This window comes from Dioscorea cayenensis, chromosome 18 (assembly GCF_009730915.1).
Source record: "Dioscorea cayenensis subsp. rotundata cultivar TDr96_F1 chromosome 18, TDr96_F1_v2_PseudoChromosome.rev07_lg8_w22 25.fasta, whole genome shotgun sequence".
Classification (NCBI taxonomy): Eukaryota; Viridiplantae; Streptophyta; class Magnoliopsida; order Dioscoreales; family Dioscoreaceae; genus Dioscorea; species Dioscorea cayenensis.
In genome coordinates, this window is record NC_052488.1 from 17,103,055 (window position 1) to 17,116,065 (window position 13,011).

The following is a 13,011-nucleotide window of genomic DNA, read 5'->3' on the forward strand; positions in this document are numbered from 1 at the left end:
TTAATTTTTTTTTCTAAATCGCCCCCGTAACCTTTAACTTCTGGCTCCGCCACTGATTGTAGCTCTTTTAGCCACCTAAAATAAATAAATAAATAATAATATAACACTACACATTATTTTAAAAAAAATCTTATATCAACTATACAAATCAAAATTAAAAGGATTTTGTTTTTAAATTGTCATTTTATTTATTACCAAGTCAACTAATAGTAATATAATGGTAATATCATTTTACTTCGCTGATATTCACTTTAATCATTAACTTTAAAAATTCTGTTAGAATCATTGATAGTTGCCAAATGCAGCCAATTTGTAAATTTAACAATTTTGTTGAAACATAACATTTTTCTAATAAACTTAAACAAACCATAATTTTATTAAACTTTAAAAAAAAAACCAATTACAGAATGATATTATATCATCACCAATGCTATATATTGATTTCAGGTTTTTGTAAAAAAAAAAAAAAATCATTTAAATAGAATTTTAAAAAGCAAAATAACATATGTGGAACTTTAAGAAACTAGTTTTTCACAAATATATATATATATACGAAATTCCAATCCACCACATATCACGATGGTGTAAAATAATAATAACATATTATAATTTTAGAGCATAAACTTTTATTTTTTTTTTAAACCAAAATTATAGATTTAATTATTATTTTGGTCCTTAAAAAGTATAATTTTTAATTTTTTAGTCCTCTTATTTTTTTGAGACCTTTTGTATCCCTCTACTTTGTGGTTTTAGAAAATTTGATCTTCTAGATGATGGTCCTTGCACTTGCCGTTAAAACAGTTGCTGGTGTGGTAAGTTTTTGGAATATAAAAAGCTAGAAAAATAAAATAAGAGTATCAAAAAGCAAAACCTGTGCTTTTCAGGGACCAAAGGGTAATTATATGGTGTCCTTTATAAGCCAGCGCGGGAAGTTTCAAAGCTCTCTCTCTCTCTCTCTCTCTCTCTCTCTCTCTCTGGAGTCTTGGATTGAGATCTTGAAGCCCTAGAAGTCTCTCTCTCTCTCTTTGGAGTCTTGGATTGAGATCTTGAAGCCCTAGAAGTTAAGTATGGTAGCTCGGACGCATCGGCTGGACAAATCGGTTGTCATCCCCTCCGTAGTCCTCCTGAACCTTGGAGACGAACTCCTCGACACCCGCATTGTAGCCTCCCACCAGGCACCTCTCTTGTTCTCTCTTCCTCACTGTTCGGAGTTCATTGATGTTCTTTTTGGGTTTCTTGATTGATTCTTTGATCATCTTTTGTTATTCCTCTGTTTGTAGCTTTTTGATTTAGTGAACAGACAAAAATTTAAGGAGAATCCTCAGAAGATATCGAGCTTGATTGAGTTCTTGTCTACAAATCTCATGCACCCTTCACAGCCTCACTATCGGAAGGTTCCTTGATGTTTTAATCCAAAATTTTTACTTGAATTCTTGATGGATTATGCTGAAATTTTTGGTTTTTGTTTTCTAGCAAGGTGGACTAGTTGGACTTGCTGTACTGACGATTGCATTGATGAAAAACTCTGCTTCCCCTTATCTTTATGTAAGAAATGTGTCTATCTCTTGATTTATTGAATACATGATCGTTTCTTGGAAACATGAACTTTTATATTTTGTAAGATAAGTTTTATGGTTTTAATTTAAAGAAAGTATTGTGTTCCTTCAAATGAGAAGGTTGAAAGTTGTGGCATTTTATTGGTATCATACTCCTTCGGTGTTTATTTTGTCTTTCTTTACAGAAAATTCTGCCACCTATACTGAATAGTCTGACAGACATGGACATGTCTGTTTGCGAGTGTGCCTGTGAAACAATCTGTGAAATTGCAATGGTGAGTTCTGGTTAACTAATATGCTACTCTATTTTATCCAACTTTTAGTGTGTCTCTTCTCCTGCACCATACAGAACTCATTCTCTTAAGTTGTTGAATAGGTTGTGAAAAGAGAAATTTGGGTATTCCTTGGCCGGATATTCCGCGCATTTTTTTCACTCTACAGACGTCCAGGCATAAATGAACCGTATTTCACTGGACGATTGGATGCAATCATACAAGTAAACATTGCTGCCAGTTGAACTTATGTCAGTTGGTTGATTTTTTCACATCAGCTTTTAGTTTGTTTCTGTGTGACTTTCTTTGATGTTATGATCAGTATGCAGGAACTGTAGATGGTAAATTCAGGTGGGCCACCTCTTTAATTTGCATTGGTATATAATCACTGTGAATATGTTTGATTTTTAACACATTTATTTTTTCTCCTTTTGAAGAATAGAAGAATTTGTGCAATTCTTAAGGGAAAGGATAAGTGTATTCCATCCTAATGAGCGGGTGTATTTGTTGAGATGGATTGGTGGCAGGGCTCATCATCATGAGGACTCAAGATGGTTCCTTGAGATACTTGTTGACGGTAGCCGCTTTGAAAAAAAAAAATTATTTAACCGGCTGTGTTGTTAGATAAAGGAAATATCCATTATGTTTCAGGTTTGTTCAATATGTTATGGAATTCTGCACCCATGGAACATGGAGAGATTTATGAAGGACTTCGTAATATTCTGCATAGTATAAAGGATGGTCGGCTCAGGCAGGTAAGGCGTTACTTTGTCGGAAATTGGTTTCCTGCAAATTCTACAAGGATGACCCTAATCGCAACTCCCCTTTCTTGATGCACTACTGCCCACTGTCACTTAAGAAATTTAGCACATCCTTGCTCTATTGCCTTATATTGATTTGCCTGCATTCTGACCATGTATTGAAAGGAAACTTAAGTTACATAACTGATTTACTTCTCAGCAGAATGTAGATTTCGGAGTTTTCTCAAAACCTCTGCTGCATTTTGCATGCAAGGATAAGCAAGAGACCAAGTTTGCAGCACTGACCTGGGTAAGGATTGTATGCCTTTGTTGCAGTGAGGTTGCCATCATGTTATGTGTAGTCTCCATTGTCCTCTTATCAGACCATGCACACTTTATCCTTTAGTGCAATGTTATTTATTTATGGAAAGGTTTATGCTACCCAAATTTTATCCTGTAGTGCAGATAAATGAATTTAGAAAACTTGGTGTAGACCAGCTTGCTTCATACTATTCTGCAATTTTAGATGCCATACTATTCAACTTTTCTGACCCAAAGGAGAATATACGTGAGGTTGGGTTCACTCATTTGCCTTTTTGGTTTATTCCCAACTTATAAGAATTTTATTTACTATGTTAAATTCATTCGGTTGCTCAGCTTGCTCATGAAATTAATGAGGATATTCTCGAAGCGTATGCTCGTCCAGATGAGAGATCAAACATAATTGCAGTCCTATCCATTTTTACAGAGTACTTTTTTGTCTATTGAGGAAATACAAAGATTTTATGGTTATGCATATTATAAGAGGGAGCTGTGCATTATATACTTTATCCGGCTATGACTAGGCCATACATGAATAAATTGATGATTTATAGTCTTAATTGTTGTGCCTTTTCTTATAAACAGGGAATTAGGAAGTGAATGGCAAGACACTCGAATTGTGGCATTACATTGTATCACAAAACTTTTGGAATGGCATAGAGCTGAAGTAAGTTCTCTTCATTCAAAAAAATTATGATTTTCCATTTTTCCCCAAAATTTCTTTGGTCATGATACATTACTTGCATGATTTCTGTCTACTGAATTGATTTCTTGATATACAACCAAGATCTACTATCCACTGAAATGTTTGATTTATCTATTTATTTAGATTTTTTCCACTCTTCACGAAATAAACAACAGATTACAAATAAATTCTTTCAGGAAGACTATAACATGATCTCTGTACATATTTTTACAACATCACCAACACTTTCATTATTTATTTCAAATCTATAAAAATAATATAAGAATATGGATCACGAGGAATGGGAAGTATAAAAGGTGGAAGTGTTTTTTCACATTATTATACTATGTCGGCCCTCCATTTTCTCTTCCATCCTACTGGTTATAAAATCTGATTCTGCCTACATCACATTAAATCTGATTCTCCTTAAAAAAATGATCTCATCCTAAAATTTTACTATCTTCACAATTTGACTTGCTTTTCCCTCTCATTGACAAATGAAACTTTTTCTCTTCTTGTGCGCATATTCCAAGCTCCAAATGTCAAATTGATCAATGGCATAACACTACAAAAGAATTTTCTGCTAGTTGAGCATCACTAATTATATGTCTGAAGTAACTATTCTAGACACCATTTGATTCTGTGTTTCATGGTTATATTTGGACAAGCATCACTTTCTTTGTATACCAATGGTTGATAACCTCTCTCAATTCAATCACTTTTATCCTTATGATATTACAACTCATCAAATTAATATTTGAGTCCAATTCCTTTGTTGAATGCATTGTGTAACCTTTCTCCTCTTTTCAGCAGCAGTTTGGGCATCAAAACTTTCTCTGCTTGAAAGCATGAATGTCAACATACTTGCTTAAATATTTGTTGTCTTTTTATAAACCTAAATTTTCTATTCTATATTATTCATTGTTGCTTGGCCAACATCATGGGTTCAAGTTAGTTACTAGTCAGCTTCAGTTTTAACCAGGTTTAGTGGTTAGGCTGATATTCAACCAAGGGGGGAGAATTGCATATTTGCATGCTTGAAAGTATGATGCTTTGTGCAAGAAAGTATCATGATAAATTGCCTTTCTTGGTTTTCAAAGTTTTGATAACTGATATTTTTTATCCCTTACAAATATTGATCAACTTGCTTGTGAAGCATTTTGTTTATTCTTGCCATTGATGTACAAAGCTGGCATTATGGAGTTTAAAGATTCAGTTTTCCATTTGTAACAGGTACTGTCTTACTTCAACAAAGACATTGATTCCGTTCTCAAGGCACTATCAGATCCTTTGGACGAGGTAATTCATTGTAATTGTTGATATTTCTCCTGTACTCCTTTTATTTATCAACTAAATTGTGTCTGACAAAAATGAATCAGTGACTTTTTCTGTGCAATTGCTTATAGCAATACCTTTTTACTAATAGGAGTACCAGAGCCCGTTTGGGTTGGCTTTCTGTCTCCCCAAGATCCATGGTTCTTTGCATAAATAACTAGCATAAAGTTTTGGTTTAATATAATTAAAAATGATGTAAAACAAGACACCTTAATCCCTTGTTCATCCTCCCTATGTCAACCAGAGGCCTACTCCCCATCTTTATCCCCACCATGCCTTCACCCTCTCATGATCTGAATGTCATTCCATTCATGACCTGATCAGCTGATTCATGAGTTCTTGGCTGTTCATTCAGGCATGAAGTGAAATTGCCATCAGAGTTACATAGTTAAAACCTAATAAAAAATGTTGATGGTTTTAGCAAGAGTAATAACCACCACTTTAGGGTAGCTATGAAGTTTATGGACATATATAGAGAATCAACATTTACAAAGGTACACATGCGAAATAGTGAATTCCCCTGAATATTTTATCAAAACCCATTACATGCATCCACCAGAGTGGATACTTTTGCTGGTACTTGAATTCCTTTATGCAAAAACAGCATGATAGAAAAGTCATGTTTTTGCAAATAACATTCACCTTGATGAACTTTAAGCTTTTAAACTGTTCAATATCCATAAAAACATAGAAAATAAACTTAGAAGGGAGATTAATAATAATTTCCTTATCTATGGTTTCTTACCTGCAACCATAGATAAATAAAGCAGATAGTATGAGAACATCAGAAATCCTTTATTGAGTTGGGCTGTAATTAAATGGCAACCACATACCTTTCAATCTTGTAAAATTGGTTAAACTGTTGAGTGGGGAATAGGTGAATAATACATGTCAAATTGCAAGGGACAAATTTGCTTTTTGTTCATTGATTATGAATGGCAAGTTCATTCAGCATCACAATTACATGTTTATTGTGAATGTAATTGCTTGATGAAACAAGTGATGCTTAGGAATTAAAAATAGATGATTTGTGAGGATAGGGTGCATAAACCCTTGCTCTGGCTCTCCCACCAAACATGATTTTGTACTATGTGGGAAAAGTCATGGTGGACCAAATAGAGCTACAATTTATGGTGGTTTTTGCAGTTTCTAAAAATTTGGTATGGTGCCGACATTCTGATTATGTATTTGTTAAACAGTACCATCTGTATCTTGTGCATTAACGTGCGATAACTTGTAATTTTCTTTGTCATTGAATATAAAGATGAAATTCTTTTCTACTACAACTTTAGTCTACAGGATTGCTTTTTTGTATCAAGCAGTAATCACTAATTGCTATTTTGTGATAAGATAATTTATTGCACCATCCATGCCATGAGTCATATTTTCTTTTCTCATTTCTAAGAATAAAAACTAACACAAACATATAGTTGCAGCTTATGACCTTTATATTATCCTGAACACTTTAGACTGACTCCTCTGCACAGGTGGTTCTACTTGTGCTAGAAGTGCTTGCATGCATAGCAAGAGAGGCTGAACAGTTTGATCGGCTTTTTGATTTTCTAGTGGAGAAGTTCAGAACTGATTTCTCATTTCTTCAAATGTACACTCACAAAGCAATTTATCTGAATATAATCATGATAAATGGAAGATAATCAATTTGTACTTTGATAAGTTACAACTAGAATAACATTTTATTTTCTTCTGCAATTGAAGCTCCGTTTTATTCTCTCTTCAGGATGGGTCCTCTAATAGTGAGAAAACTGTGCACACTTCTGAACGCAGAGCAGGTTCACCGAAAGTTTTCCTCACTTTGTGAGGGTGAAGATTACTTGAAATTGACATCCAAATTTTTGCTGGTTTTCCATTTCTCAGATCTTTATTGTTCTTAAACAGAAATATAAACACCTTAGTAATGACTTTTGTGTTTGTTGATGTTTAAATTCTAGAGGCCAAACTTTCATTTAGTCAAATCAACTGAGTTATCTGAGGTGCGAGTTGTCCTAAATCAAACATTGATAAATGCTGCTGGAGAAGATTTGTGTCATTCTCTGTATTCTTCTTTGGGTTATTCAGAAAGTGGAACAGTCTGCTTGCGCCGTCTTGCTCAGGTATGAATCATTGTGGAGGTTCTCTGTGCATTCAGCTGCAATTCTTGTGTCTCATTTAGGTTGATGCTTACAGGCATATCACCATGAGAATTATGTACTCCTGCCATTAATAAAAGAGGACATGAATATGATTTCCTTCCCCTTGACAAATCTGGAAGCTTTTGTCTGTCTGATACAGAACCCAACTTTTGATTACAGGAAATTTCAGGTCTGGAATTTTTGTTATAAGATGACTTTAACCTATTTTTATTTATCAGTTTAAAGTAAACATCATGCCATTTTGTTTTTGATAGTAGAATAACCCATCCGACTTTTTTGCAGCGCATTGAACGTTCTTTCTGGTTGTTGAAGATGTTATATTGTCTTTGGATGTTGTTGCCACAGGTAAATTAGGATTTTGATAAGATTTAGGATGCACTGACATATTCATGATATATATGTTCCAATTTTTCTTAATTGGCTGCAGATGTTATACTAATGAAATTACTTCCTATAATGACATGGTAAAATGGCTCTATAGATCATAGTATTGGGAGTGCTGCAGTGGTTATGTTTTAAATCATTCTTCTAGAAAAACCCAGATATAATCTTATTGGTAACTATGTTCTCCTCATGTTCTCATGATTGGGTTATCAAATCTTTCAATTTATGAAAGCCTGTTTTACAATTTATGGCCTTATTTCCTTGGAAGATGGATGCTTATTTCTATGGGTGATATTATCTTTTTAAGTCAAAAGCTGAATCTTTTGCCACTTCTTTTCCTTTCAAGTTAATTCTGAGGAAATCTTATAGAATGATTCCTCCTACTTGCACTCACTTATTACAAAATGTAGGTTTTTTATCTATAACTTTTACCTTTTCATGGTTTAATCATCGCTATTACTCAAGTTAGTTGATGAGGCTAGATCCTGGGGGCCTTTCAAAAGTCAAAGCTTTTTGTCTTGAGACAATTTTTCAAATTTTCAAATGAATGACTCACAACTTCCATATTTGACATTTTTATGGTTTCTTCTCTACTTCTGTTGTGTATATAGTTTTCTTTAATCAAGATTGTACTTTTGGTCCCTTTCGTTATCTCTATAATGAGCAGATTATCAACCAATTAATGTTTAGATCCTCCTCACAAATGAAATACAACTCTGATATATCAAAAGGAGCTGGTGTGTCTATTAATTGCATTTTGTATAAAATGAAAGTGCACTAGGCTGAAGATATGTGCATTGACTATTAATCAGTTTGAATTGCTTAGATCACTTTAAAGCATCGCATTAATTTTTCAAATCTACTTATTTGTCAGTGTGCAGATCATATATCATGTTTGATCTTGTAGAAAAGTGCAGTCTTCAAAAGCTTGATTGCAGCATATACCAGTTGAAAGTAAACATCACCTTATTGATTTTATTTCAGATAGTGAAGTAACTCATCTGACTTGTTTGCAGTGTATGGAACCTGGAAATTCTATTTGGCTGTTGAAGCTTCTTTATTTTCTTAGGATGTTCTTGCCAAAGGTAAATTATGAACTTGATAAGATTCAGGATGCACTGACATATTTATGAAAGATATATATATATATATATCCATTTTTTCCTATCTTAAATGGGTGCACATATAATAAAAATGAATAGATTTCTTATAATGGCGTGGTAGATCATACTGTAATTATACTTTGAGAGAGAGTATTAGTGGCTATTACGTTGTATTAACATTTTTTTTCTGCAAAAACTAAGGTACAATCTTATCGGTAAATCTTCTTGGCATATTTCTCCTAGGATTGAATTATCTTTACTTGTTTTGTTCACTTTGTATGGTTTTTTTTTCAATTTATGATATTACTAGTCACATATAAACATGTGTTCAGCTACAAAATAAAGAGGGATTTCTAAATGCAACCAGGGCTCCAATTCAAAGGGTTATGTTGTAGTTATTTTAATGAGAGGAGACTATTGGCTTTTTTTTTTGAAATGTTTAGAACAAGCAAACTGAAATTTGCTTAATGTTCAGATGCACCTCAACAGATTAAATAATACTCTGAAATATCAAAATTAGCTCATGTCTATAATATTGAGTATTTCATATAAAATAGAAGGATACTAGGTTGAAGATACGCACATCGGCTATTAATCTGTTTGAAGTGCTTCAGTCACTTCAAATCTGTTTTTCTTATCGGTGCGCAGATCATATATCATGTCTGATCTTGCAGAAAAATTCAGTCGTTGATCTATTCGAGAGAAGACTTCAAACAATACCAGAGCATAGTTTCATCTATCCTCAGTTTAACTAAGCAACTAGCTGATCAGAGCAATGTGAACCAAGATAGGGGGAATACACAGCACACCAACTCAACTTCTTCATTGTAAAAGTTTAACATCAATTCAACATCCATATTCTAGAATTTCTAGTTGCTGCAGAAGTAAGTTTGCAAGACTCACATAGGCTTGTTTTCCATGCTATAAATTTTCACTTGAATAATTTTCTTGGAATAGAAATCGGGCCTGGTTTCGTAAGCTGTTGTTGATATGGCATCATCAGTGATTGTGTTCACTACAACACACTAGCTGTGTGATGCTGCATACTTCTCTGTCAGCATGCAAATGAGTGTGATTCCCATGATACAACAGAGACAGTGGGTGTACATAACCAAATATCACCATGAACTGGTAGTAATATGATTGTTTACAGTTTCAGATTAGCTTTGGTTAAGAACTCATGAGATTGAGTGGTTTCTTTCTTCTTCTTTTTTTTTCTTTTTTGTTTCATTTGTTCTGTAAATTTTTCTGGCAAATAAGAAAGATGAATGAATCACAATAAAGTAGCCAGGAATTTGTGTAAATGATCTCAAGTTTTTCTTAGTGGTGGTTGCTGTGAAGTCAGTTTGTTCTTTTGCTGTATATACTTTCTTAATTGTTTAGTCATTCCATAATACTAAAGTTTTTTTTTTCCTTTTTTCTTTTTATAAATCTAACAAGAGAAAAAGAATCAAAACTAAGAAACAAGAATCCAATGAGATCCTAATACAAAAGGGAAATCAAGGCACTAGGAAAGTAAAAGAGGAAATTATTGTGTTCACACTTTACTTAATTGGACTAGACCCATGTAAAGTGTGTTTAATTATATTAAGCTTATGTCTAAAAAAAAAGTATATGATGAAGGTAAAATCACCTACAGAGAAGTAGAAGAGAGAACTTATCAAAGGAAAAGTAGAGGTTTTCTCCTACACAATTAGGGCTTCATTTAAAATAATAATAATAATAACTTTGGAGTTGAAGATCAAGAGGCAAGAGGTTTATTTGTTGTCTTTCCTAAAGGATTTATATTTTTCTTTTCTTTTATATATATATATATATATATATGTTTAAACATTAGTTAGAAATTATTATTACTTGATTTGTATGTTTGAAGCAATCTTGCAGATTTTTTTTTTTCTTAATTTTCTCATTGCATAGTGCATTTATCAACACCGGTTATTTTTCCTTATTTGAATTTTTTATGTTAATCTTGTTGTTACAATAGAGAATTATAGGAATTCTGAATTTTTCATGTAACTCTTGTTGTTACACTAGAGAATGGTAGGAATTCTAATCATCAATAATTTATACACATATATATACACATTATCATTTGCCGATATTCATAGAATATTTGTAAATTTTAAAAAATCAGAGAAAGAACAAGAGGGGAGAGAGGCAGGGAGAGAGAGTTGGGTGGGCCCAAAAGAGAATTATTAAAATACTTTTGGGTTTTTGGGGGTGAAGGACGGTTGAAAATCTATTCAGATCCCTGGAAGGCGTGACTCATATATATATATATATATATATATGAGAATCCATCATCTAGGGATGTCCCTAGATTTCAAATCTATGGATGTCCATAGTAGCCATCGGATGAAAATCTGACGGCTCTTATCATTATGAACAGTAGAAACCGCGTTCTACAGTGTTGTACAGTGATCATGAACAGTAAAAAGGTGTATAGTGTTTATATAATCAATCAACCATCGGATGATGATCCAACGGCTTAGATTTAAAAACATCCCTAGAATTGAAATCTAGGGACGTCCCTAGATGATGTTTTCCCTATATGAGAATCCATCATCTAGGGATGTCCCTAGATTTCAAATCTAGGGATGTCCATAGTAGCCATCGGATGAAAATCTGACGGCTCTTATCATTATGAACAGTAGAAACCGCGTTCTACAGTGTTGTACAGTGATCATGAACAGTAAAAAGGTGTATAGTGTTTATATAATCAATCAACCATCGGATGATGATCCAACGGCTTAGATTTAAAAACATCCCTAGAATTGAAATCTAGGGACGTCCCTAGATGATGTTTTCCCTATATATATATATATATATTTAATTTAGTACTCCCAACATTTGGAATTTCCATGACTAGAAAATTTCAATCTCAATTATTAATTTTAAAAGCATAAATATATTTAATCAAAATTTGATTTTATATTAATTTTAAAATGAAAGCAAGTGTCATTAAAAAAAATATATATCGTTGGTTGTTTTATGATATTATATCTTCCTATATATGTTTTGCATAAATGTTTTTAATGAGATTTCTTGGATATATATATATATATAAGAGCAACATTGTTTTGTCAAAACATAATCAAATTTTCATCTAACTTGGACTTTTTTGATCCATGATAATAATTACGTACTACCTCTTCCATCGCCTCAATCTTGTAAACAAAAAAAATAATAATAATTAAAAGGTTGCAACTTAACTTATTTAATTGCCATTTTCAATAATCCAAAGTCAAGCTCCGTGTTGGTGAAGATCACAATTCCATTTGCATTGACAATATGAAACATACACACAGATACATGGGATCGAATTGGTCGTCTTACGTGCTACCTCTTCCATCAACTCAATCTTGTAAACAAGAAAAAAATAATTAAAAGGTTGCAACTTAACTCATGTAATTATATTTTCAATAATCCAAAGTCAAACTCCGTGTTGGTCAAGAAAACAATTCCATTTGCACTGACAATGTGAAACACACACACACAGTGAAGATTACAATTCCATTTGCATTGACAATGTGAAACACACACAGGTAAATGAAAATTCATCAATTGCGGACATTCATAGGCTTGGAAAAAAAAAATACAGATTCACATACAGACACAAATTGATATAAGAACAGTAGTTATGATCATGATCCCACGTTTCAGACGTTTTAGATTGAAGTTTAGTACATTTTACTATTTATTTATTGAATAACTATTTATAATACTTTACATCTCACTTTATATTATTTATCACATTATATTCTAGTTTTCACTGTTGAACAACTGTAATTAATTAAATTACTTTTACGATCACGATTGGATGATTCATATTAAAGTATTTTATATCCGACGTTTCACTATATAAATATTCATAATATTGTGCATCCCATTTGTACTACTTGCTATAATGCAGAGGTTATGTGTAGTTGGATATTTGTTGGTTTTTTATAAAAAAAAGTTTTTGGAAGGTGTCAGTAGAAAATTGAGTTGAACGGATGCGATTGATTAGGTTATTGTTATGATTACGGTCGTACGATTCAGATTAAAGTGCTATATATCCTACTATTCACCATACAACTGTTTATAGCAATGTGCATCTCACTTTATACTATTTATTGCATTATAAAAGCTACTGAGAGCTAGGAAAAATAGAGTTAAACGTCTGTAATTGATTGATTTAAATTAAAATATTATATATCCTATGTTTTATTGTGCAACTGTTTATGACATTATGTATTCCACTTTATATTAATTATTGCCAGGCATTTTCCCCGCCTTTGCATCGGAGTTTATAAAATTTTGTGAGGAGTTTTGAGACAATATCTGTGGTACCCTGTCCTAATTTTTGAACCTCTTGCCTCTTTTTCGATTTTTGGACATGCATTAGGGGCAAAATGGTCATTTTGCACTAGTGGCATACCGAAAACCAGGGGCAAAATGGTTATTTGGACATTTTTCTTTCTTT

The 13,011-nt window shown here is 32.8% G+C and overlaps 1 protein-coding gene across 1 annotated transcript; it reads left to right on the top strand.

The window, feature by feature from the left end:
• Positions 1 to 773: 773 nt before the first annotated feature.
• Positions 774 to 6,680, top strand: LOC120282846 (protein VAC14 homolog). Its single transcript, XM_039289684.1, has 12 exons — positions 774 to 812; positions 1,281 to 1,394; positions 1,474 to 1,545; positions 1,742 to 1,831; positions 1,933 to 2,052; positions 2,151 to 2,179; positions 2,266 to 2,405; positions 2,480 to 2,583; positions 2,789 to 2,878; positions 3,475 to 3,556; positions 4,808 to 4,873; positions 6,648 to 6,680. The coding sequence occupies exons 1-10, from the start codon at positions 774 to 776 to the stop codon at positions 3,487 to 3,489; spliced, it is 813 nt and encodes a 270-aa protein (XP_039145618.1). The 3' UTR covers positions 3,490 to 3,556; positions 4,808 to 4,873; positions 6,648 to 6,680.
• Positions 6,681 to 13,011: the final 6,331 nt, after the last annotated feature.